Source organism: Anabrus simplex, chromosome 1 (assembly GCF_040414725.1).
Source record: "Anabrus simplex isolate iqAnaSimp1 chromosome 1, ASM4041472v1, whole genome shotgun sequence".
Lineage (NCBI taxonomy): Eukaryota > Metazoa > Arthropoda > Insecta > Orthoptera > Tettigoniidae > Anabrus > Anabrus simplex.
The window spans coordinates 642,264,087-642,292,049 of NC_090265.1; the positions used below are offsets into that span (position 1 = coordinate 642,264,087).

Genomic DNA, 27,963 nt, shown 5'->3' on the forward strand with positions numbered 1-27,963 from the left:
CATAGGATGTCCACAGCATGAAAAAATCAGTGACTCTGAACTGGAATCCGCCACTTTCATCGTTTGTGCTAATACACATTATTCCTTTAGCTTCCACTTTAAACAATACATTGTTATAACCCTAACATTTTGATATATTCATTTTCTGTACGTGTTAGTAAAATAGGTTTTGGAGAGCGTGGAATTCAGTTCGTATTGTCAAAATCTCATTTTCGTTACATAACTTGGAAACAGAACTGTATCGGTATACTTCTATAGTGCACAAGTCATCATTCATCATCATTCATACCTCTATCCAGCGTCCCTTAGCATTATCAATAATAATAATAATAATAATAATAATAATAATAATAATAATAATAATTTATCAACATACAAAAACACACAAGTCTATTATTTTCCTAAGCTAATTTTATTAGCTACTTTTAAATTTGTCGAGTGAATGTACTTGATGGCAACTTACATCCAAGAGGTGGGCATATATACTCCTCGAGTCCTGAGTGCTTGGCAGGCTGCATAGGTCACCACTCGTTAGAGCTGCCAACAGAAAACGAAGATATCAACACTTCCATACAATTCCACACATATCACATGCTTCTCTTTACTGTACAATAAACAGAAAAAGGAAGAAGGTTGAGAATGAAAATGTGAAATACGGTTAAGAGTCCAGTTCCTAAGGAATATACAGTATGTCACTTTCTTATTCTTACAGTTTCATATTACGAAAAGAGCAGTATATTTTGGACAATCAAGTGGATGTTGTAGTAATTGTGTTTTAAGAAATTTATTTCTGGTAGATTTCTTTACAATGCTACACAAAAATAATATTTATAACAACATATAGTACAAATTACTCGAGAATATAACAAAACATGACCTTTTCCTACGTCACGTTGTTATTCATACAGATGTCAGTTCTTCAACTAAACATATGAATGAAATTAACCATAGCACCAATCCTAGTACTTCGTGGAGTAACCCTTGGCTTTAATGCCAGCTTGACACCAACGCTGCATGGAATTTACTAGCTTCGCACCATTCCTGGAGCACCATTTGTTTTAACTCATCTTTGGATGAAATATTTTTACTGTGCACCCTAGACTTCAAAAACGTCCATACATGTTCAATAGGGTTGAAGTCAGCAGACTCGGGAAGTGTCATTGTTTTGGAATGTTCCAAATTAACCCCTCTTTGTTCAGAGCATCGGTATGTTTGGGGTTGTTATGCTGTTGAAACATGTAGGTCAGTAGCATTCCTAATTTTTCAGCACTTTGTTTAACATTGTTCTTCAAAATATTACTGTTCACTACTTTCCCCATCGAGTCTTCAATAAATTGAATATTGCCTACACCTCGTGCCGACATACACCCCCCACATCATAACCGATCCACCTCCGTGTTTACCTGTGGAAATTGTAGTGGCCACATCGTTATCCACATTGGTTTTTCTCCACACCCAGCGGGCCCATCGGAACCAAACAGGTCGATTTTAGTTTCATCGGACCAGATGATATTATTCCAGAACTCCTGGCTCTTATTTTCGTGTTCTTTCGCAAAGAGTAGTATTGTAACAATGTTCTTCTTACTAACATAGGGCATATTCCTTGGTACAAGGCCATGGTAACCGTGTCCATGTAAAACTCGCCGGACCATCTGAGTACACATTTTCTTCCCATTAGCAGCTTCCACTCTGCCCGCAGCTTTTGAGAGGGTTGGATTTCACTCGTCTCAAAATAAGCCTTTCTGCTTGTGCACTTATCGTTTCTTTTGTTTGGGTTTTCTTGGCACATTCTTCACTGACCCTTCGTACTGAAACTTATTCACGACATATTGAACAGTGGCATGACTTTTCTAGACCATGACTCCTATTTTTCGCAGGTAGTACCCTCTAAGTGCTAAACTGACAATTGTCTATTTCAGCTCATAGCCAAGCGCTTTACCCTTGCCCATTTCTACCGGCACTCACACAGGTCTAAGACGAACAGAACCAGCAACACCTCTCCTCACACCGCACCTACTTATGTAGGCCTATGCCCCGTTCAATGTTGTCGGATGATGCCATCTATACTAGTGTATGAATAACAAAGTGACTTGAAGTTTTAGAGTGTACGCAATTTCTTTTTGTGTAAACACAAATTATTTGCACTCTCAAGAAAGGTGCATTGAGTGGTTACGTCTTGTTATTACATTCACGACACACAACCATAAATCAACAATTTATAACTATACAGGCACATGGAACGCTTTATAACGAAATGGGTTGTGTATGAATAGGAAAGTGACATACTGTACATATTTGGACGCAAAAACTGATCCGCATCTGCATGTAGGCTGACATGTTCCTGGCATGGTTATCATTATGAGTGTGATGCATTATTGATAGGCTCAATCAAACCATTCCTTCCTAGTACTGTCCATTAGAGCTCAACTTTTCCCCTGCCGATCAATGTTTGCGTCCAAAACAAAAGTTCAAATTAACCTTTACCCCTAAGGAGTTCCATAGTCCCAAAATTCAACTCACAGATTTAAGGAGGAGATAGAATGCGCTAGAAATCTGAAATCTGGAAAGGTAAAATACACAATCAGCCAATTACCATCTAATCCACACAGGTCAGGTACAGAAGATGCGTTAGCACGGATGGTAAGGTAGTCACTTTCTGAGCTCAAGGTAACGGCGGTAACGACAGTCAGTTGGTTATTAAGAGGTTAAATGTGATAAGACTCGTGCCTGAAGATTACAGAATTATTATTATTATTATTATTATTTTTTGGGCAAAGGTTTGGCACTCCAGCGTCACCTGAAAATTATATTAGTTGAAGGAATGTTAAATTCAAATAAAAATCGTCCACAACAGCCCATTAGCACTTCGGCCTATCAAGACGACTACTGCCCCAACCAGATGGCCTGCAAATGCTAGAGTTCCACGTGGTCAACGGCATGAGATCCTCGGCCGTATTGCCTGGCCTTTTTTGACCGGTCCCATTGCCTACCGTGTCAGATAGCTCCTCAGTTGATCTCACAAGGCTGCGTGAACCCCGTTCCAGTCTCTAGTTTAGAATTAAACTCCCTGAACTTGCCGAACGTTTTGTTTTTATATCTTTCTTGGGTTAAGAAAGGAAAAAACCTGGTAAAACACCAACTTTAGGACAGCCGCGTAATGTCACCTTGAGACGGGATCGAACCAATAAAATGCGGGTAGATATAGAGGATAAATCTTATAAACAGTATAGTATATTAATCAAGTGCGCATCATAAATTTATATTACAAGGAGTGTTAACAGAAATCGATTCTATTTTGTATAAAATATTAAAATAAAGAGAATTACTTCAAAGGTAGCTTCCAGCACCGGGGTAACAGTAAGATGGTGAACATTCCGATAATGGAACGTAAAAAAAGTATGAAAATTTGAATGGTATGCCGTATATCGGGCGCCCTAAAGAACTGACCACTGGACACTATTAAATATTCATACCTGATTCGATATCCGATTACAATTCGAAATGCTTACAAGTTTTCTTTGAAAACTAGCTCGAAAGATACATTTTAGATAGTAGGAAAGGAGGTACAGAAGATTCCAGAAAGAAGTATGACAAGTAATCTAGAACTAAGAAGGAAAACATTAGGCTATAATGTTACAACGTAACCTGAAAGAACTACTCATAGGACGTTATTAAATATTCTCACCTGATTCAACATTCGATTACAATTCCATCCATGTGCTTACAAGTTTTCACTGAAAAACAGCCCGAAAGATAGATTTTTGATCTTGCGGGGGGTAGGGGGGGGGAGGGGAAGTAAGATTCCAGAAAGAGGTCTGAAGCATGTCAATCTAGAAGTGTGTTCGATTGCAAGGGCTGTTTATTTCTTTGCGATGAACTTATTAACGCTGCCCTAACGACCGAGCAAAGTTACTTGCGAATATAGCGGTTTCTTTTCGGTGAAGTCTTTCATCACCCTATTTGGAAAGAAAGGTTTTCACCAGGTATCCAGTGATTGTGTTTGCGAAATCTGCCGCTCACAATGTTCACTATACCACTTGTTCCGACTGCACACAAAGAACTCGCAATGCAAAATATGAAACCTTATAGTGACAGTGTAATTTCTGTACAGGTTGGTCGGAAACCACGCTAACCGGGTACATGAGCGTTAGAGGGCTGGTCATACTGATAAATAATTTGATAACTCGTGCCGTTGTCGTGTTATCAGCTGCTAAAGTTAGCCAATCAGATCGCGTCGTGGGCGAAATGAAATGGGCTTTGCGAGGCGGTGTTGCTAAATCTGCATGTGACTGAAGACCAATGGAAGAAAAATTTCGCCAAGGGAGGGATATGAACAAGGGCCTCAGGGCTGACAGTATCGTACCATAAGCAGAGGCTTGCACAGAGGTGGATATCCGCCAAGTTAGTGTCTTGGCGGATACAAACTATATGGCAGTGCGGATAGTTTTGTTGATAATTTCTATGACGTTTATTGATTTTCGCTCAGGTATACTCTTGTTTTCGCTTGTGGCTAGCCGACCCTTGACATTGGTATGGGAGAAAAGTGATATATAAAGAGCCTTGAAGCCATAAAACCGTAAATCTGACCTAAGACTAAATGGCTCATGCCGGCAATTAATGGAAGGAAGGAACAAAAGGTCAATACGTCGGTAGTTGTCTCAAAAGAAAATCCCTCATAAACCTGAGACTGTAGGGGGTTCTGGTGCCAGGCCTATTGTATTATCTTAATAGATCTATCCGTTTCAATACCCAGGGTGTAAGATACTGTAGTTAAATTTTTAAATTATTCGCGGATACCCATTTTGCGGATGAAAGAAGTGCGGATACGGATATTATTTCGTATATCCGCTCAGAGCTCTAACCACAACAAGAACGCTACGGAGACACTGGCCGAAACCCAGGTTGTGTTTGTACTTGATGCTGATTTCTCGGCATAGTTCTCAAGCTGATCTTAAACCGCGAACAGGTTTAGAAACACCGCCCTGCAAAGCCCATTTGAATTCGCCCACCCAGCGATCTGATTGGCTCAATCCATGAGCTGATAAAATGACAACGGCGCGAGATATCGAATTAATTTCTTTCAAATCATCTACCGGTGTGACCAACCTTCTAACGCTCATAAACCCTGTTCACGTTGTTTCCGACCACCCTGAATTTTGAAATCATACACACTGGGTCGATTGCAGAAACGATTACTAGTTTTAAGCCTTAGACAACGTCTACCTAAATAACGTCTAAATCAAGCATGATCTTCCATTGCATAAACAATGTTCAGTCGATGTTCAACTAGACATCGCTTAAAGTTTCAATATTGGTTTGAAAATGGAGATAGAAGTATCTTTCATGTAACTCTTTGCTTGTCGTAACCAATGAAATTCGTCGGTACGCGCGCCGAACGCCAGTCAGCTGTTTGTCTTCCTATACATTACTCAAATATGGCTAAGCATGAGCATGACTTGTCCACAGATAGCCTAAGAGTATCGCTTTCGGTGGAAATTAAATCTCATAATATTATCGACACTAAAGCGACACGCCACCGTACGGGGAAGTGTAGCTTTGATTATAGCGTTGTTACAGTGAGTGTAATCCACTCATATGTATATACGGTAGCTTCGACGAAGGGAAGATGAAGCAATAGCAAGTGCATAGCGAGTGTGTTGTACAGACGTACACATTAATGGTGTCCCGACATAAACAATCAACACTGCCCCACTCCAGTACCGGTACTGAAAAGAAGGGGAGAGAGTGAAGGGGTAGTGTTGAAGGTCAATCCAGTACAAAACATGGGAGAAGGGAGTGAAGGGGTAGTGTCGAAGGCACAATGACTCACCTTCTCGCTTAACGCATTGCTGCATGGACTGCATGCAGACAGCCCGCTAGAAGACTTCGTTGTCATCGAAATGGGCACAGTGGTGGATGTATTGAAGTACAGCATTAGGTTACCTACTCGTCCGGCCCGCGGTGTACGGGGCAACGCGTCCGCCCGCCCCGGGTTCGATTCCCGGCCGGGTCAGGGGGTTTTAATTGTAAAGGATTATATGCCTGGCCTGGGGACTGCGTGCTTGTGTCGTCCTTAACGTTTTTCACATTCAACACTCAACACTTCCGCAATTCCAATTACATGCACGTTCATATATTGTGCAAGTAGGGGCAAAAGAACTCTATAGGTCGACGCCAAGAACAAACAGCATTTTAACATTAAAAAAATTAAAAAGTAACCTACTCTGATAATTACAGTATTAAAAGGTAAAGAAGGTTTTTAACCGAAAAGTATTTTATACTACTTAGGAATATTTTGTAGCTGCGTTATATCGGGTCTACCAATCCTTCTTCCCATCATTCTTGCCATATTTCTATCCATCTCCAAACTGTCTTAAAGACTGCATGGTATTGCTTGTGCTATTGCTTGGGACCATGTGAGCCTTCCACATGCCAATAATACGTCCTCGATTCACCTGTGATAGGATAGGAGCCATCTTATTACAATGTTACAGTACAACGCCGGAATACACACACTGTGTATTCAGCACTACCTGTTCACTCCCTTCCCCTCCTTTTCAGTACTGGAGTGGCCTTCAACACTATCCCTTTACTCTCTCCCCTCCTTTTCAGTACTGGAGTGGGGCAATGTTGATTGTTTATGTCGGGACACCATTAATGTGCGTGCGTTTACGGGCTATATACGTAGGTGGATCAAAAGGTTAGTTGCAATACCGCGTCGCAGCAGCGCGCTGTGTGTCGCAAACGTGAGCGCAGCGGAGAAAGGGACAGACACTGCCCACACGTCTGTTAGGCAGGTCACTGTGGTGTCTCGTCTAGTATTGTGTGAATACCGGCCAAATGCAATGGCGCGTCAACTGGACGTTCACTCCAAATATGAGGTGCGTGCGACAATCCGATTCCTATGGGCCAAAAGGAAGAATTGCACGGACATTCATCGTGAAATTAGAGTTGTGTATGGGGTATGGGGTATCGGCAAGGTATCGTAAAGTGGTGTCAGCAATTCGAAGCCGGACGCACGGACATCACGGACAATCATCGCGAAGACAGGCCCCCAACGTCCAGGACCCGTGCAAAGGTCAACAGTGTGAATGCGATCATTAGACAGAACCGGCGCATTAAACTGAGAGAAATCGCGACGCAGCTGAACATGTCGTATGGCAGTGTGTTCGCCATTGTTCACGAGGACTTTGAATATCGTAAGCTGTGTCAAAGATGAGTGCCACGACTTCTCACCGATGAGCACAAGGGACTACGTTTCTAATCCTCGCTGGCATTTTTGCAACGCTATGCCGCAGACGGCAACGGGTTTCTGCGGCGAATCGTCACAGGCGACGAAACGTGGGTCCACCACTTCACCCCCGAAACGAAGCGAACATCAATGGAATGGGTGCACCCCTCATCACCACAATGAAAGAAGGCCAAGGTTCAACCTTCAGCCGGTAAGGTTATGGCGACAGTGTTCTTTGACATGGAGGGTTTGCTGCACGTGGAATTTATGCCGAAAGGAACGACTATCAACGCGGCGTCGTATTGTCAAACGTTGCACCGGTTGCGTAAAGTGATTAAAGAGAAGCGCCGAGGGAAATTGAGCGCCGGTGTGATTTTGTTGCACGATAACGCAACACGTCACAAGGCCCGCCAAACAAGGGAACTGCTGCAGCGTTTCAAGTGGGAGGTCTGGCAACATCCACCCTACAGTCTCGACCTAGCGCCATGTGACTTTCATCTGTTCGGTAAGCTCAAAACGTAGGTCGGTGGTCGACGTTTCCAGACCGATGAGGAGGTGAAGGCGGCTGTCTCCGAGTGGTTGCAGAACCCTGGAGGAAATTTCTATGCATCCGGCATCGACAGGTTGGTTGTGCGTTCGCAGAAATGTTTGGAGTCTCTTGGAAACTATGTGGAAAAGTAACGTTACAGTGTATGTCGTTATAGTCTTGTTGCTGTTGTATAGGTGGTGTAATAAATGGCCATAACTGGGAAGTGCAACTTATTTTCTGATCTGCCCCCGTAGATGTAGCTTGCATTCTGGAGATCGTAGGTTCGAAACGCATCATCGGCAGTACTGAAAATTGTTTTCCGTAGTTTCCTAGGCAAATACTAGGGCTGTTACTATGGCCACGGCTCTTCTTCCCCAGTCCTCTTTAATCAATAATCACCACCATCACCACCACTTGCCTTTTCCTATCTGATAGTTGCCGAAAATTTATACGATTATATGTATAAAAAACCCATACAACCTATATTTTAGTTTTCACTATTATGTGTGTTTACTTGGCAGTAAAAATATAAATGAATCCATCCCGGTTGATGTTACAGCCCCCTGATGATCGGGGCACGTACAGTAATTGTGATATGTATGTAGTCGAAGTGACCTATAATTCCATGGAAATTACCCCATGTATATAATAAAATATATCGGTTGCCAAGAATTGTATTCAAGTTGATTTACCGGACTATCCCTTTGTCAGTCTCAAGAAACAAGTCTCTAAAAGCGAAACCTTATTTTAAGATCTATCTTTCCGTACATGTCAAACATGTCAAACGAATTGCTGCTATTTAGACTAGCCGTCAGACTAGCCTTTCTTCCCGGAGTCTTCTCAACATGATAATACAAATGACACGTTTCATGGTACATGACCTGTGATTGTGATTCATTCCTCCCATTTGAGGTTAAACAGTGTTCTCGGCAGTGTTTAAACATGACCGGTTGAACATCGGTTTTAGACAGTGTCTAAGTGATAAATAACGTCTCTGCAATGCGGCAACCATACTTAGGCACTGTTTAACCGTAGACATCGTCTAAATACCGTTTCTGCAATCGGCCCATTGTGTTTAATATTAAATATCATAATTTTCCATAAATTATAACTGCATTACGGCCAGGGGCGTAGCCAAGTTGAGACGATTACTTGGAGTTAAGAACCCTATCCCCATGGAAATTTTACAAAGAGAATATAAACAGAAACTGACAATAAATAATAAACTAAATAGACATTCAGAGACATATTTGTAGAACCATCAGATCTGTTGAATCTATTTTCTAGGAAGCCTCGAAAGTTGTATCTTAGATTGAAAACTAAAAACACCATTGGCTGTAAAACTGTTGATCTTGATCGTATTGTCCCTTGATCTGTATTTTAGTATAACATTTTGTAGTGTACAGGATCTGAATATCAACATTATTCACTTGTATCAGTGTCGTTGTAATGACATGTTCTGCATGCGCGCACCACACACGCACAAGCACCCTCATTGTGTTCGATCATCATTTTTTAAACTATAACCCCTCCCATCGGTCGATCCTGGTTACGCTACTGATTATGGCTCAAGCTAATGCCCGAGTGCACCAAGCTCGGTAATTATCAGCCTTTACGAAACCGTGGTAAAACTTTTACCGTGGTATTGTCGTAAAAGCAGTGCACCATTACTATCGCCCGGTTTCGTTACCGCGGTTTCTAGACGCTTGATTTTCTCGCTATTATTCCTCTCGGAAGAAATTCGAAGTAGTATTCAGGAAGCAGTGATCATTTCGATAGTCACTTGTCTTTAGTTTATCCAGCCGGCAGTGATCGTTTCGACAGTCACTTGTCCCTCGTGTTTACATTTTGTGACAGCGCAAGCAAGTTATCGACTCCTTAAAATGGAAAATAATGTTCGACAAGTTTTGAATGTTACATCGAAGTCCTAAAGACATGGAAGGGGACCTCCTTTTCCACACACAATATTGTCTCTCGACAACATTCCTTGTGGCAATATGGGCTCTGTTATATTGTTGTTCTGCTGGGGAGGTGGGATTCTGAACAGGTGTAAGGAGGAAGGATTTACATGGGTAACCTCCATCACTCAAAATATAGCCATTAGCTATTTCTCTCGTCTCGAGACGCGCTCTCAGCCGAGAATTGTGAAATATTGTGCTAACATGAGTCGACCCTGGCCATCTTGCTACAATACCTCGTATCGTGAGGTTCGAATCGCTCACAGTTTGCATGTTTAGCGAGAAATAACCTTTCCTATTTCTAAATACCTCCCCATTTTCACCTCCGGGAGACTGTATTCGCACATGAGTGCAGTCCAGCGCACGCAATGCACCAAGGAACCCAGCTATTGTATGAAACCCTTCCATAACCTCTCTTTGTTCTCGCTGCGTAAGTGAAAGTTGAATGAACTGTGGCGATAACGACGCAAGTAGATCAGAAACCTTGTGTATTATGCGGCATACAGTTGTTCTCTCAACATCACAGACGTCACCGATCACTCCTTGAAATGTTCCAGTTGCATAGAACCGCAGCGCTATTAAAAGACGATTTCTAGGCGACATAGGACAGTTTCTCCCAGTCGGGCATTCCAATTGTTCACCATTTAAATCTTCTCTGGAACGAAACATCGCTTAATTCTTCAAATAAATCGCGTCTCTCTTCTATAATTCTCCCTTCATTTCTTTCAAACTGATTAAGATACTGGAAATATAACCTATAGTTGTTAAGCTCCATCTTGGAATCTTTAACCACAGAGCACAAACTTTACCGCGGTTTTCTTAGTTAACCGCTCGCTCACGCGCGGTAAACATTATACCGCGGTAAAATGTCGGTAAACTCGAAACCGAGCTTGGTGCAACAGAAATACGACTTTACCCTGGTAAAGTTGTGAAGTTTATCGCGGTATTCTCTTTACCGAGGTTGGTGCACTCGGGCATAAGTATTGTTACGTGCCAGCCCTCTGTATGTAGCCCCCTTCGATGTTTCCTGCAAGGAACTCGTGAGTCAGCTGGAAGCTCCCAGCTGCAGGGCATAGTGACGGCCTCTCCCCTCTATTGTTCTCTTCGTCTTGTTTCTCAAGGATCATCTGGAAGGCATGACCAAAATGTTCTCATTTCGGCCGCACCCCGAAAATTCATCTGGAATGTCATCACTGGGGATATAAAACAAGTCCTCCGCGAACAGACGATGAGTTAGTGTAGACGAGTTGGACAGTCATCGATGCTGGTGTGGCGGGTGGATGTACCATAGGAGTCCGTGTCAGAGTGGTGTTTGAGTTGGACAGCAGAAGTGCTGGCTGACGTCCGAGTTGTTTGGTGGTCGCAGTTCAGCGGTCAGTGTTGGAAGTAGTGAATGTCGTCGTAATATTGGAGAAGTGTTGGAAAGGAGTGCTGTTACCGCTGTTAGTTGTCAGTGTTTCCTTCACTATTTGGGGCAGTCGCGTTGACTGTGAGTTAATTGTATTGATTGTGCAAGTTACCGGATTCGTCTGGAGTCGAAGCAAGGAACAGTCGTCGTGTGTCGTGACTGTTAACAGAATGTGTGTTCGCACCACTATGCATGCAGCTGTTGTGTGAAGTGTCTGTGATAGCGAAGCCAAGTGAAAGTGAGGCTTGCCAATGGGGATTATCACGTGTCCGAGGTAATACCGGCGAGCCGGACTGCCTACAGTGAGGTGGACAGAGACTTTTAAATAGACAGCAATTATCATTCATTCTCAAATATAATTGTGAGTGTGTTTATGTGTACTAACTGGATCATCCGGAATTAAATTATATCCATAAAACAGACAGTATTCGAACAGTATGTCTCCCTCCCCATCGAAGAGGGAAATAGCACGGTACCGTTTAAGTGCCAACTCAATAAGAACACTGTTTAAATATTTCCTGCGATTGTGAGATAATTCGATGCTATTAAATAAAACAATAAACCATTTTGTTATACATGAACCAGAACAAAATTACAAATGAACCTTGTTTTCAAATATCGAAATATTAATGTATCATAAAAAGTAGTAACATTTAAATTACACTCTGTTAACAGAATCTGCAGCAATAAGTAGATATCATTCGCACTATGTTTTTGTTATTTGTTTTACGTCGCACCAACAAAGATAGTCTTAATTACGACAATGGTATAGGACAGGGCTAGGACTGGGTGGGAAGCGACCGTGTCCTTAAGTAAGATACAACTGGAGCATTTAGGAAACCATGGAAAACAATATTCGTAGCTGCCGACAGTGGGGTTCGAACACATTATTTCCAGAATTCAAGCTCTCAGCTATGTGACCCAAATCGCATAGCCAACTCATTCTGTATTCGCAAGTTTCACTAACGGCTCGAAAGTATAATTCACGACTAAATTCATAATCAAAGTGTTCGTCGCAAACTACCGACGTCTATCGAGGAAAAGTGACCAACACGCATGCTGCCTATAGGCCTACAGTGCTGAGAAAAAGATCGGTCCACGTCATAAAAGTCACATGAAAAATGTATAGCATGGCATTTAACTGACACTCATATCCACTCATTTCCTTAGTATCGTTCTTCCTATGTACTTAAAACTTCAGACGTGATGCAAAATGCGCGGCTATTTTAAAACAAAAAAATTGCTTTTTACTTTCTCGGTACAACTTACGCCGTGGAAGCGCTAAGATTTCTCTCTCTCTCTCTCTCTCTCTCTCTCTCTCTCTCTCTCTATCTCTATCTCTATCTCTCGATATCACGATTATTCTAAAGCGTTTCTGACAACAACAAAAAATATGTAATGTTTGTTAAGCGCGCTACAAAATAATTCTAAATTGGTAGACATATGTGTCAAGTCATGTTTTAAGCCAGTGCCACTTTTGATTCCACTTATGTGTGCCGGTCGACAGGAGAGGTCAAAGTAGTCTACCATTTTCACGCCTTCCATTGCCCTTCTCCTTCCTTTACAGATACATTTATTCTTGAAAGTTATAGATTTGTTTCTCTTAGTAGCATGATGAACTGACCGTGTGTGTAATCCTGCAGTTCTGGATATTCCAAAATGTGTTGGGTCTCTTTTAGGTGTTTCACTAGATTATTAGTGCCCATGTCTTAATGTTCAACCGCGCAGCCTTCAGTTCAGAGAGTCCCAGTTTCGATTCCCGACAACATTGGGAATTTTAGCCGCGTCTGTCTCGCTGACTGGGTGTTTGTGTTTGTCCCAATAAATACCTTATTGTGTACACACAACACTACCAACCACGACAGAAACAAGCGATAGTGAATGCATCTCTCCACATAGGGGTCGCATAATAGGGTTTCGTGTACATGTGCTACATAGTTCGCACTTGGGACTCGATCAGGGTATGGGGAGAGTGGCGGAGAAAGAAAAAGAAGATTAGAGTACCAATTAGACTAAATGCTAAAGAAGTTTAATCACTGCAGAGCGTAAGTCGTGTTTCTAACGTTGATTTGTTTTCTAATGTTTCAACATAAATAGGTTTTGGGCGGTGATTAGGTGGAAAAGGTCGCAGCCGTGACCTTCATTAAGGTACAGTACAACTCCAACATCCTTTAGCGTGAAAATGGGAAACCGCAGAAAACCACCATCAGGTTTACCGATGGTGGAGTTCGAACTACAACTGCAAGCTACATAGATCAATAATGCGTATCAAACTCGCTCCATTAATTTCGAAATAAAGCAACCAATGTACTAAATTAATATCACAGTCCTTTTGCGTCTGAATGTTTTGATACGAAACGGCATTGTTAAAGCAATATCGATTCCTCTGCACAACCGTGTAGCCGCTCCTTATTAAAAGAAGCAATGAATGATGGCATTCCATTCTGTAGTCAAGACTGCACTATTGCAGGAAATGTCCTTAACCAGATGCACTGGTGCGCTGTTTACTAACCCACTTGCATTTCCTAGCGAGCTTATCTGCGACTTAACGAACAAAGTTATCACTACCATTCGGAGGTCACGCACGATCTGCAGGCCTGACTGACTGCCTTTGTCTGGGGCCTGGGCAATATGTAACCCTCTGCACACTGTCGCATCAAAAGCTAGTATATACGGCACAGTAATCTGTTTCTAATTGATTCAGAGAATTGGTACCTAGAAAACTATTCTCCGTAGCTTGGAACTTCGTTCGAGGACTTCAAAGTACGGAGTTCGGAGAAATGCTCTTTGTTCCTTGTAACGTGTCTCTGAAGTACTGGCAGCGACACTTTCCATAGCAATTATTACCGAGTAGAATTGAAACGGTGGACCAGAGCAGCTCGCTAGTATTCATTTGTATGTATATGCGTGTTACTTTCGCACAGCTGTCGTGCAAACGATTGGATCCTCTCTCTCTCTATATATAAAAATACAAAAAAGGCACGTGCAGTCGACCTGCACGAATGATAGCTTGTCAACAAAGTGATTCTTGAATAAAACTTGCATTTCACGCACGATCTGCTCTGTTTTCTAAACAACTAACACGTAATAGGGCAGCCTCGTCGTCTAGGGGTAGCAGATTGCCTGTTACCCGAAGGCCACGGGTTCGATTCCCGATCAGATCAGGAATTTTTACTTGGATCTGAAGGCTGGTTCTAGGTCAACTCAGACTACATGAACACAATTCAGGAGCTATATACCGATGAGATATCGGTCCCGGTCTAGAAAGCCAACAACGGGCGAGAGGATTCGTTGCGTCGAAGGAAAAGTATCAGGCAAGACTGTACGCACCTAAGAACACCGGGATGGTGACCAACACATTCGTGGAGGAGAGTGAAGGGAATGAACTACAGAAATGTTTCCACAATGCACTAGACTCGTTAGTCCCGTGAGCTACGAAGGTGATTGTGATTACTGTTTTAAGGGGAAGTACAGCGGAAGACCCACTGGGCCGACTGCAGAAACGGTGATTAGGCGCTGTATCGTTAAACAATGTTCAACCGGCCATGTTTAAACACTGCCGAGAACACTGTTTAAGCTCAAATTTTAGAAGTGAATCACAGAGGTTATGCACCATGAAACATTTAATTTGTATTATCATGTCGAGACGATTCCGGGTAGAAAAGGTAGCCCGACGACTTTCTGTGCGTCGTTTGCTAAGAAATCCCAGCAATCCATTTGAAATGGACGGGGAGGTACAGTGTAAAATACGATTTCGCTTTTCAGGACATAAGTGACTTGTTTCTTGACAATGATGTAAGGGACAGTCCGATACCTGTCGACTTGACAATTCTTGGCAAAGGGTATATTTTATTATATTTGGGATTATTTTCCTGGAATTACAGGTCATTTCGACTAGATCCATATCAGAATAACTCGTCCCGATCGTTAGAGGGCTGTCACGTACATAAACCGAGAGCGATTCAGTTATATTTTATTTATTGCCAAGTAAGCATGCGTAATAATGACAATGCAAATTAGGTTGTGTGTGGATTTTTTTCCGGATAATCGTCGCGCTAATTCAGAAACGTTTTCGGCAGCTATGAGATAGGTAAATCCAAGGAATGGGAAGGAAGAGCCGTGGCCATAACATCCCCAATATTTAGTCAGTGTAAAAATGGGGAAACTACAGAAAACAATCTTCAGGGCTGACGATGGTGAGTTTCAAATCTATGATCTTCTCCAGAATGCAAGCTACGTCTATATGGCTCGTACAACTCATTCGGTTACACAGTACTAGAGTTTCAACTTACCTTCGCTGATGCTATTTAGATTACATTCACTGCAACAACACTATAATCAAAGCTACACTTTCTCGCAAGGTGGCGTACCGCTATAGTATGATGATTTCATTTCCACCAAAAGCGATATTCTTATATGTGGGCGAGTCATGCTCATGTTTAGCCATATTTGCGTCATGTGTAGGAAGTAGGAAGACGACAGCTGATTAACGTTTGGCGCGCAAACCGACGAATTTCATTGGCTGCAGACAAGCAAAGAGTTGCATGGAAGATACTTCTATTTATATTTTCGAACCAATATTGAAACTGTAAAAGACCTCTAGCTAAACACCGGCTGAACATCGTTGACGCAATGTAACACCGTGCATAACTTAGACTTTGTTTAGGAAGACGTTGTCTGAAGCTCGAAACTAGTCATCGTTTCTGCAATCGGACCATTGCACAACTGAGGCGTGTCTTCCCGTAAGAGAGTCGTGTAATTAATTACACGTGGATCGAAGAAAAAAGGGGACAAGCTAGGATGTGATTGTAAGTGCAACTCACGAATGATTCCTACCATGGACACAGTATTTCCTGAACTCTAATCAGAAGAAAAACGAGAAAGAATAGTGGACAGGTGTCGACCAAAGAAGTATGGATACGAAAGACGGAAGTGACGAGCCTGGTACAAATAAAAAGAACACATTCCAGACTCAGATACGGGCCCTGATCCCAATTTCAGAGACCTTGAGGAGTGACCCCTTCTATTCACTAGGGTAACGAGGGAACAAAAGCGGCGGGGGTGGGGGCGGCGACAGTGCGGCGAGGAGCAAACGTCGGGAAAGCGTTAACACACCTCGGCTCTAAAACCATGGTTAATCCGAGTTTTATTTCTCGTACAGAGATGCTTAAGGTGTATGTATGTTTAGTCCTCAGCCCGAAGGCTGGTTGGATCCTCAAGGTGAGCATGTGTATTTTCCTTCATTAAGTTTAATTTTAAATGTTATCTTATTAGTTGGCCGAGACTTAAAAAGGACAACTTAACGTTGACAATAAACGATAAAGAGACCTGTTTAAATAATAATAACAACCAATTACCTTATCCAAACATGGACGTTGGTGACCTACTCACTGTCGCCAGCTTGATAGGAGGCCAATGATTAGACATTTTGAGTCGGAGTTTATTGATGGTAGGGTGGGCAGTTCATTTCCACTCCTATATACAACAGCACGTAGGCTACCCATCCGACTGGAGATCACACCCAAAGCTGTTTAACTTCGGAGATCTCACGGGGTCGGATATTTAAATATGGCTAAGAAGCTGACACACACACTAGTTGTTTTGGAAGTCGGGTTTCCTCCATCCTGCACATGTATCCAAACCGACGGCTTCGCAACTGCCTAACTTCAATTTCGGTGATCGGTTGATTAGAACATATCTTTCTAACCTTTCCAGTGGTCTAAAAGCGAGATGGCAAGAATTGTACGGAACCACAGCAACAACCCAAGCAGTAAAATAGATCAGTTTTGAGCTCGAGCTTCAGGTTTCATCACAATGCCATAAACACATTTACATAAGCAACATCGGACATAACATTCGAAGTACAGAACATGTTTCCGTGTAAATAATAATCAAAATATGACCTTAAACTACTAAAATAACCGATATACGACCAAAGCAATGAAAGTTGTTGAAATATGCATATGTATTGCCTATAAATTAGACCAAATATGCTCAGAAACTTCCATTCCATGCTTAATTCCAACAAATACCCAAAACCTAATGATAAGCATGTTTAAAGTATTTCAGTGCATGTCTCAAGGATTTGCAACTGCATCGAGTGTACTGACGTACTTTCGCTTTCCATTTCTGGACAACGTTGTTACGTCATGTGATAAATCTAACTGAGACTTTACCACTGCGGCGTATCTTCCACTACGAGCGTCGTGTAAAACATTACAACGTGGATCGGAGAGTTTTCATGACCTTGCATCTACCGCATACAAAATTTCAATTTTATGTTTCTAATCAATTTCGTGACTATAATTCACGAGGCCTACAGTTCTAGATAGTAATTGAATATAAGAAGCGTAGTTTACTGAAAAATCTCAAGTGCATCGACCGGGTTTCCGACTACGCTTCCGTAGCGTAACGGTTAGCACTATTAGCGCCATTTCATTTTTACTTTACCACCATTATAGACATGCCTTACAGCGTTCAGTCCCCAAGCCTCTATGAATTAACTAATGAGGATGAAATCAAATACTGAAGATGGCACAAACACCCAGTCGCCGAGTCAGAGGAAATAGCGAAAGAAGGTTAAAACCTCCCGACCCGACCGGGAATCGAACACATAACCACTTGAACAAAACGTCAGCATGCCAACCAGTTCTCATATTCCCAGAGGTGGTGAAACACTTTCCAGATACATCCCCAATGAAGGTGAGCTGCATGTACAGTACCTTCCTTTATTACCATATACCAGTCGTCCTGCCAATTTCGGACAGTACTGGGAATCGAACCCGCACCTCTGAGGACGAGAGGTAACAGCACTAACCATTACACTACAGAGGTGGACAACAGTATACAGCTCCACAGTGAAAACAAACGCTGAGCTAGCACACAACAGTCACCGAATGAGAAGCACTTTGTGCACCGGGTCCGAAAAATCAACCCCCTCCCCTCAGGGAGTGTAAAATGTACAACAGCCTGATTACAACCGAGTAGCTGGAGGTAACACTAAATATTTTTTTTTCTTCTCCAGGTCGATGAACAACCCAAAGGAACATCAAAGGAACGCCGAAAACAAACGTTCGCTTTTATATTGAACGAGGATAAAGGTAAGAACAATTTTAGAAAAGCTGGTACCTAGGCAAAATTCAGTGGAACGTTGGAGTCTAACGTTGGTGTTTATGCCCGCCGGCCCAAGTATAAGACCAAGTTGGTGGGTTCGAATCGCGCTCAATCCGGTGGTATTTGTCGGTGTTCAAACACGTCAGCCTCGTGTCAGCAGATCTACTCTCACGTAAAAGAAACCCACACATTTCGGCTCCTCGGCAAACCGTAAAAACAGTTAATGAGTTAATGGGACGTCACTCTCTTCTTCTTCTTCTTCTTCTTCTTCGTTTTCTTCTTCTTCTTCTTCTTCTTCTTCTTCTTCTTCTTCTTCGTTTTTTCTTCTTCTTCTTCTTCTTCTTCTTCGTTTTTTCTTCTTCTTCTTCTTCTTACTATTATTATTATTATTTCTGCTCGTGTGCATAGCCTATATATATACATATACATACGTGTGTGTGTGTGTGTGTGTGTGTAAAATTCAATTCACATTTGTACCTATTTGTTTTATATCTGACACAGTTAATAACAACAACAATAATAATAATAATAATAATAATAATAATAATAATAATAATAACTTAAATCAGATTTTAATGCCCCTTTACGTACAGTTCGTGTAGGACCCCGCTGTCCAAGAATTTTCCCACAAAAGGAGTTTTATTAATATGACAGTAAATCTATGTTCACAGGGTCCCCTGCATTTAAGTTATCTGAGAACTGATTTCGCGGATCCGAGAATCCTGAGCAGTGCAGTAGGGTATTAACTTACTGAACTACGCGATCCAGTTGCCAGTACAAATGAGTACCTAACTCAAACATCAAACAATAATACATTCACACAATTCCCCTCTATAGAAAATCATCAAGGCAACTATAACTCACCGATGAATGACTTCATTAGACTTCTCAAGGTGTCTTACGGTGTTTGATCTAGTGCCAGGACACTCATAAAGCAAGTTTCCTTATAACTCCCGGCCACTTGCGCGAATGTTCCGTTTACGTCATTATGCAGCACCACAAGTCAACACGACGGCGAAAGCTTCTAACTCTCCGGGTCTGTTAGAGGATCAAGAAGCCAGAAAACCTAGGTAGATATTCGTAGAGAAAACCATCTCTTATTTTTTCTTCTACATCGAACTGACTCATACATGTCTTATGGTGACAATGCGGTAGGGCAGGACAAGAACTGGAAAGAAAGCGACTGTGGCTTTAATTAAGGTACAGCCCCAGCATCTGCTTGGTGTGAAAATGGTTTTTTTTTTTTGCTAGGAGCTTTACGTCGCACCGACACAGATAGGTCTTATGGCGACGATGGGATAGGAAAGGCCTAGGATTTGGAAGGAAGCGGCCGTGGCCTTAATTAAGGTACAGCCCCAGCATTTGCCTGCTGTGAAAATGGGAAAACACGGAAAACCATCTTCAGGGCTGCCGACAGTGTGCTTCGAACCCCCCCCCCACCACCACCACCACCATTTCTCATTCACGTATTATTCACAAGTTCGATATGATGGGTAATACATTCTTACCCTTAAAAATGCTTTGACTATTCACAGGGATCAAATTAGAATTATGGGTCTTAAGTTGAATTCCAAACGTGACACCAGTTGCTTTTAGTTTAGACCATACGATCATGAATTGTAGATATGCTCAAGTATACATGCCTCAGAAAAGTGTAATAGTCTTTTCACGTTAAAGGTACCAAAGAAATACTTCTTTCTCGTTCTCAGTTTGCGGGGTGATGGATCCGCCGACTGAACGAAACAAGATGAATCCTGTGCCCTAGACCGAGGTGATGTTAGACGAACACTTGGCCCCGAATTTTACCGACTGGGGTAGTCATTTCCGAACGGTTTGCATCCATAGCGGTAGTTGTGTGCAGTAGCACTTGAGGGACAGAGCAATGCCCTGTCCGAGAATAAAACCAAGTTGGTTCTTCCGCTCTCCAAGCCGTTATGGATACTCATTTTCCTCCTTAGAAGCAGTTGGCCGGTTTCCGTTTTACTTCAGTTGATCCGCGAGTGCTTCTCTGGCTATGCCTCATTCACACCTGTCCTGCATATCTACTGGACGTCCTCTATCAGCCAATGGGTCTCGCCGTGTCGGGGTTGAGGTCCCCCACCCCAGTTTTTTAATACAGCTTTGCCCACCCCTTACTCAATTCAGAGCCCGACACCTACATAAACTAAACAGGCAGAAAGATGGAGTGTCTTTTTTTTGCTAGGGGCTTTACGTCGCACCGACACAGATGGGTCTTATGGCGATAATGGGGTAGGAAAGGCCTAGGAGTTGGAAGGAGGCGGCCGTGGCCTTAATTAAGGTACAGTCCCAGCATTTGCCTGGTGTGAAAATAGGAAACCACGGAAAACCATTTTCAGGGCTGCCGATAGTGGGATTCGAACCTACTATCTCCCGGATGCAAGCTCACAGCCGCGCGCCTCTACGCGCACGGCCAACTCGCCCGGTAAGATGGAGTGTAGGCACAGGATTGCGACACTGGAATAGTTACATAACAGTGCGTCCAAAATGAGGCAAACTATACAATGCATAGAGGCATTATTTTTTTTTCGCATTAACGATAAACGCGACAAAAAAATCATTTGAAACGATTCTGAAATATCTTAACGAATGATATGATTCCGGTTAAGGAAATTTTGATTTTGTTTTTGCGAATTGAAGCGAAAAGGCCAGTTTAAAGCGAATTTTACTTATTCTGCGGAAAGTGGGAAACTGCAGCGAAATTCATGGAAAATAACGAGCCTGAAATTGAATTCCAATATTACCTGTGCGAAGAGAAATGGAAGACACATTAAGGATTTCTTAGTTCGACAGAAATACAGAAATACCTGTGCGTTTTAATATTCTAAGAAATTCCTCAATGGTATGGTCATACAGGGTGAAAGCCTTAGCCATCTAGGGCGAAAGAGTTACATGAATAATGAATAAGTAACAATATTGCTAAAAGATATTTCACAAATCGCATGAACGAGCCTTTTTATGAATAATTTTAGAAAATGAGTGCAGCGAAATTCAGGTTCGTCCTATTTCTCAAAATAACGCGAAAAATTATTTCCTTTTCGCGATATCGAACATAAATTAATGCGAAAAAATCACGCCTCTTAACAATGCATACATTTCTGGAATACGTAAAAAAGATTTCCTCAAAGTTATCCTATTATATTCATGACACCACACAATGTAAACCGCTGATAGCCTGCATCAGTACTGGTGCAAACACAGCAAAGCGCTCACTACCCTGCAATAAGAACCCATCGAATGCTTCACTAACTTACTGTTATCACCCGGAGGAGCCGGTGTTTTCCGTTTCGTTCTTAAAAATGATTACTTTTTGTTTTTGTTTGTTTGTTTGTTTGTTTGTGGTTTAACGTCGCACTAACACACCGGGAGATTTTCGGTAATGCAAGGCTGGGAAAGGGCTAGAATTGGGAAGCTAGAGACCATGGCCTTAATTAAGGTACAATCCCTGCACTTGTCAGCTGTGAAATGGGGAAACCTCGGAATGCCCTCTTCAGGACTGCCAACGGTGGGATTCAAATCCACCATCTCCTGATTGCAAGCTCACAGCTACGCGAGCCTAACTGCACGGTCAACTCGCTCGGTTTTATTATTATTATTATTATTATTATTATTATTATTATTATTATTATTATTATTATTTAGTCTTGTATTAATATAATAGTTTATGAAATTTTAATTAACAGAAGTAATACTACCATTCGTCATCAATTTATGTTCTAATTTATCGGCACCAGGATAGCTGTCACTTTAGTGGAGGATCAGCCAATAGCTGCGCGTACGGCAGACAGTTATTTGGGTTCTCACGATCGATGTACTTCTGCTCATTAAGTAGATTTCCACACAAATGATTGAATGTTGTAATGCCAATACAGACAGCATCAAATCATCGGTAAACACCAAATACTATTCTCTCCAGAAATATCATTTCACAATTGACGAATTGCAGGACAGTAGAAACCACACAAGTGTACGATCAACTTCGCCCACTGAAGTTAAGACTTTAAATTCAGCCACAAAAGAAAGTAAGTACTTACATATTTCACTAAAAGAAAACAAGATTCCTCGTTTTTAAGCGGGGGAAGAGGTACAGATGGGGCAGGCTTCACTGCACGAAGATTGTTTTTACAAAAGAGGGAGTGTTAACCCGCACTCCAATCTCCAACCAGCAGGGCCAGGGATTCTGACATCCATTCAAATCTTTGCTGACCTTAGAGTTACTATGCCTTAGACAAGAGAACCCCGCTTTCAGGTGCCGGGCACTCGTCGTCAGCCTTCCCCGAATTGGAGTTGCTGGTCTTATTCACATTTCTCGAGTTTCAGTGGTTGCACCTAATATAGATATGTGCGCTCTTCAAGCCAAACCGACCAGCCATTAACCCTACTCTTTTATTCGGGCTGGAGATTGGTACTCGGAAGTAGAAGAATGCTCCAAGGCCAAGGCTAAGATGGTTGGATATTGTTCCGTACGTCCTCATAAAAGCAGAAATGTATGGTACAGACCGGTAGCTAGAAGTTTGCATTCGCGAGATAGTGGATTCGATACCCTACCGTCGGCAGCCCTTAAGATGGTTTTCGATGGTTTCTATTTTCATAATAGGGACTAAATAAGACCAAGACCGCTTCCTTCCCAATACTGCCGAGCTGAGTGGCTCAGACGGTTGAGGCGCTGGCCTTCTGACCCCAACTTGGCAGGTTCGATTCTGGCTCAGTCCGGTGGTATTTGAAGGTGCTAATTAAGTCAGCCTCGTGTCGGTAGATTTACTGGCACGAAAAATAACTCCTGCAGGACAAACTTCCGGCACCTCGGCGTCTCCGAAAATCGTAAAAAAAAGTAGTTAAAGAGACGTAAAGCAAATAACATTATTACTTCCCAATACTAGCCCTTTCCTACCCCACCGCAGCCGAAAACCTGTCTGAATCAGTGTGACGTTAAACCCTAAAAAAGAAAGAAAAAAACGGGGAAGTATAAGACCAAACAGAACAGAATGGCGGTCATTAAGGAATCTATGGTAACATTTCAAGAAAAAAAGATGAAAGGAAAGAAAAGGATGGTGACGACGATTTCAAAGTTACCCGTCAGCTAGTAAGAACATGAATCAACAGGATAGAGGTATATTTTTAAATCAGCGATTCCTAATACCTATGGACAATATCTTTCCTTGTGATTCACTATTACTTGAAATCCCATAATCTTGATCATATTTGTCTCAATAAAGCTTTCATTTGTCAAGTACAGGTAATTGCACTGATACTTATGATAGTGAAGATATAGCTAAATATAAGTAGCGAATCATCCTATTATCGCCAATGACAAGACCAACCATCAGACATAAGCTGTTAAGGCAGAGCATGGTCTACAGATAAACAGTGGAAAAATACAAAGTAATTATCTGCTGTCCTTCGGTTTTATCGCACGTTACATCGTTTGAGATGGAGACAATGTAAAGCGTTATCTGAAATTACCACCTGCAAGACTAGGAATAAGTTTTGGCGACTTCGGACGTGTCGAGGAAGTTGAATCGTGTGAGTGACAACGTTAGAGAATTCGTTCGAGAAGCACTCCAGAATGTCCAAGGTTTGAAGTAACTGAAAAGTTAACACTCTTCTACCTCGTGGGTATCCACAGGACATAGTGTATCTTTAGTTGAAAGTAAGCGTGACTGACAATCTACGAAACATTCACGCTATTCAGGTATTTTCAATCGTGAAATTACCAGCTTTTCACCCCAGTGTGGCAGTGGGCTCATCAGTTGGATTGCTACACCTCTCCAAGACGCTGGCGGCTAGTAGGGCCTACGCTGTTGATACCCCACTGCAAGCCTCCTATGTAGGACAAAAGGAGAAGTGTGTACCTCCACTTTTATAAATGCCTGCCTTTGGCTTTTATATAAAAAATTAAGTTCCCAGAATTAAACCATAAATTAAACTCGATGACAAATGTTAAAAACATTCAAGCTCTTTAGGCAGTTTCAATCGTGAAATTACCATAATTGCCCACTAAGTGAATATTGTTCCAGTTTTCAGTACATATTTAAATCCTTGGAGGCAATGGGAATCGAAGCAGACACTCTACCCCTATTCTACGGGGCTCGCTGGTAATTCCTACCTAGCATCTGTACTTGTAGCATCTGTACTTGAACAGCAGCTGCTGTGCTGTCCTTACTATCGAAATGTCAATATTCTTCTAACGTATAAGACATCGACATGCCTTTGTTGCCAAGACCTAGTGTTTACAGTGCAACATGTCTTCTGGTGTGGGCTAGAACAAATGCGTTACTTTCATTGTCCTGTTTTAGTCTCATCCTTGGCTTTGACAATAGGCTATGAAAGTGACCGAGGTATGAGCGATGCTAGTACTGTCATTCCTTCAGCCAGTCCCTGTTATGAATGGAGTGAAAATGTCGATCACAAGATCGATCACAAGGTGGGCTTGGCAGACTGAGATGTAATAGCAACTTGTGGTTTAGTGAGGAAAGCAACTGGAAACTACCTCACCCCTCATTCCTCTTCAGTGACGCCTGGGCCACATGTGGAGGCTGATGGCAAAACTGTTTGAGGTTCACATCAGCCTCCGGGCTGAGCACTCGACATACATACAAACAAGATATCGACAAACTTAATTGAGGGGAAGAAGTGGAGGAATTCCTTATGACGACTGAGATTAGCGCATAAGCAAACAGTAAAGGCGAGAAAGGCGTGAAAAGCGGGAAAATGGTCAATTATTTCGTCTCACAAAACGGCTGTCGGGAATCGGAAGAGGACGAACAAGTAAAATGGATTAACAAAGGCAAGAGACAGAAGCCAGACACAAATACAGATACTCCCATAAATATTCGGTCACTCTGATTTTTGACACACTTTTATGGGGTAGCCATTCTTACACTACAATGATAACGTATACTACAACGAAACTTGCAGGAAAACATAATAACACGTTCCACAAACATTGTGATATAAGTCAAACTCTTCTGACAGTCATTAGTACGCCATCTGTCGTACATTAAATAAAAGCAATAATTCCAGTCCCGCCTCAAAAGTATTCGGCCGTTATACAAAAAGCAAAATAAACTCGCGTAACTGACAACACTGTTACACATTCGGCACTTCGTAGGTCCACCTTGATGGCCTCTTCCAGTCGATTCGGCATAGTGGCGATAAATTTCTTGATATAATCAGGGTTTAATGCCGCCCATTCTTGTAGCAGTCTCCTGTTCAATTCTGTGAGGGAACTTGGCGGCCGCAATTGCAGGGCTGCCTTCATTCGGCTCCACACATTCTCGATGGGGTTCAGGTCGGGTGATTGTGGGGGAGTCTCCAAAACCTTCGGGCAGTTGTACAGCAGCCACTCCCAGACAAGTTACGGCTTGTGCTTGGGGTTGTTACCCTGGTAGAACTTGAAAGTACGCTATATACCAAGTTGTTCCGCAGATTGTCGCAAATTGTTTTTGACGATAGCCAAACAGCCCTCTTTTATCAAAGTATGTTCAGTGAAGCTCAGTGCACCACGCACGTCCGATGCAACACATCCACACACCATTGCACTTCCTCCGCCATATTTTACCCTTGCTTGTAAATTGGTTGTTTTCAGTTCCTCGTGACGTTTCGCCCACACCAATTGCTTTCCATCGGATCTGAAGACGTTGAACTTTGACTCATCAACAAATAACACCTTCTCCCACCAAGCACTGGGTTTCCTTACATAGGTTTTTGAGAACTCTAGACGCTTCTTTTTGTTTACCGCACTAATGCATGGTTTCCTCCTAGCTCTTCTCTCAAAGAACTCATTCCTTCGCAGTGCTCTTCGCGCGGCTTCAGTGCCCACATTTTTTCCACACTCCTCTAAAACAGCTGCTGCCAGTTTCGGGGCACAAATTTTCGGATTTCGCTCCATATTTCGAAGCACAAATCGCTCCTCTCGTTCTGTCCGCCTTCTTGGTCTGCCAGTCTGGGGAAATGAATCATTCTGTCTTCATTTTGGAATCGTGTTAGTGTATCTCCAGCTGTTGTTCTGCTTATTTTAAGCATATGCGATAACTTTCTATGCGATTTACCTCGAGCACGATGAAATATCACGAGCTGGAGTTCTTCAAACGTGGTAGTGTGTTGTCTTTTGCACCCCATTTGATACCAGGCCGCAATACTGTAGCATACGACTTCGGCACGACGTGTCTTGCGGCACCGCACTACTGAACTGAACGTTTTGCAACACTATGTGCACTGTCGCTGTCAACGAACAAAGCGGCAATCCCGGCCTTTCCGGGTGACCGAATATATTTGAGGCGTGTCATTTCACCCATGTGCGCAATGTCCCTTCTTTTACAGTATACTATATATCAATGCTCCGTGATTCCTCTTCTGCATAAGCAACCACATGTAGTTCCATTACTTGGACACGTTTGATTTCACATTCTGCTCATGGTTACGTTATTGTCATCACTTTTCCGCGGATTTTATCAGTGGCCGAATATTTATGGGAGTGACTGTACGTGCAAGCTATGAAAGCTTCAGTTGCGTCGCTGTGGTTGCAAGCCGCATAACACACAAGTTATAAGCTTCTGATGGTATAACTGAGCCCTTCAGACCGAACGTGCATAATTATGCACATCGATGCTGAAGCTTGTATTTGGCCGTAGTTTGTATTAGACGCATCAAGACGTGATGTTTACATTTCTGCACATCAGACAGAATTAATTTGGGCACTGGTTCAGTGATCTAGACTCTATAATATAGAACTATAACACACTGAAGAAAACATGGCTTGACATCGCTCAGCTCGTCGAGGTAAGGGTACAAAATTTATTTTATAACATAAAAGCATGTAGTTTGGATTTACTGCTACTGATTGTGTAGTAAAACTCTGTGGTATCTGCTGTGTATAGCTGTAATATCCGCCTCTGTGGTGTAGTGGTTAGTGTGATTAGCTGCCACCCCCGGAAGCCCGGGTTCGAATCCCGGCTCTGCCGCGAAATTTGAGAAGTGCTACGAAGGCTGGAAAGGGGTCCACTCAGCCTAGGGAGGTCAACTGAGTAGAGGTGGGTTCGATTCCCACCTCAGCCATCCTCGAAGTGGTTTTCCGTCGTTTCCCACTTCTTCTCCACGTAAATGCCGGGATGGTACCTAACTTAAGGCGACGGCCACTTCCTTCCCTCTTCCTTGTATACCCCTTCCGAATTTCCCAACCCCCTACAAAGCCTCTGTTTAGCACTGCAGGTGAGGCCGCCTGGGCGTAGTACTGGTTATTCTCCTCAGTTGTATCCCCCGGCCCAAAGTCTCACACTCCAGGACACTGCACTCGTGGCGGTAGAGGTGGGATCCCTCCCGGAGTCCGAGGAAAAACCAACCCTGGACGGTAAACGGATTAAGAAAGAAAGAATAATATTGTAATATCAAATGAAGTAGTACACAAAAACTCAAATTACTAAACTGATAATGGTTACGCACAGCCAGATTTTGGATTTCTATGTCTTTTTTTTCTCAGAAAACAATTATTTTATTGCATTCTGTAGAGCACTGCAATAATAAAACAAAACTATATTGAAATATTTTTGTGCTGCATATAAATATTCTGGTCTGAAGAGGTTAAGTAAATAATAATAATATTAATAATAATAATAATAATAATAATAATAATAATAATAATAATACGAGGGGCGTACTATATTGTTTTACACTTTATTTTTTGTACGTCCGAGTATGGTTCACATTT

At 42.3% G+C, this 27,963-nt stretch overlaps 1 protein-coding gene across 1 annotated transcript in view; it reads right to left on the minus strand.

Moving 5' to 3' along the window:
* LOC136857251 (aryl hydrocarbon receptor nuclear translocator homolog) overlaps positions 1 to 27,963 on the minus strand; it is a 658,643-nt gene that overhangs the window by 153,527 nt on the left and 477,153 nt on the right. The window contains exon 4 of the mRNA XM_068225109.1: positions 464 to 537. Coding sequence (XP_068081210.1) covers positions 464 to 537 — 74 coding nt within the window. The remainder of the gene's footprint in view (positions 1 to 463; positions 538 to 27,963) is intronic.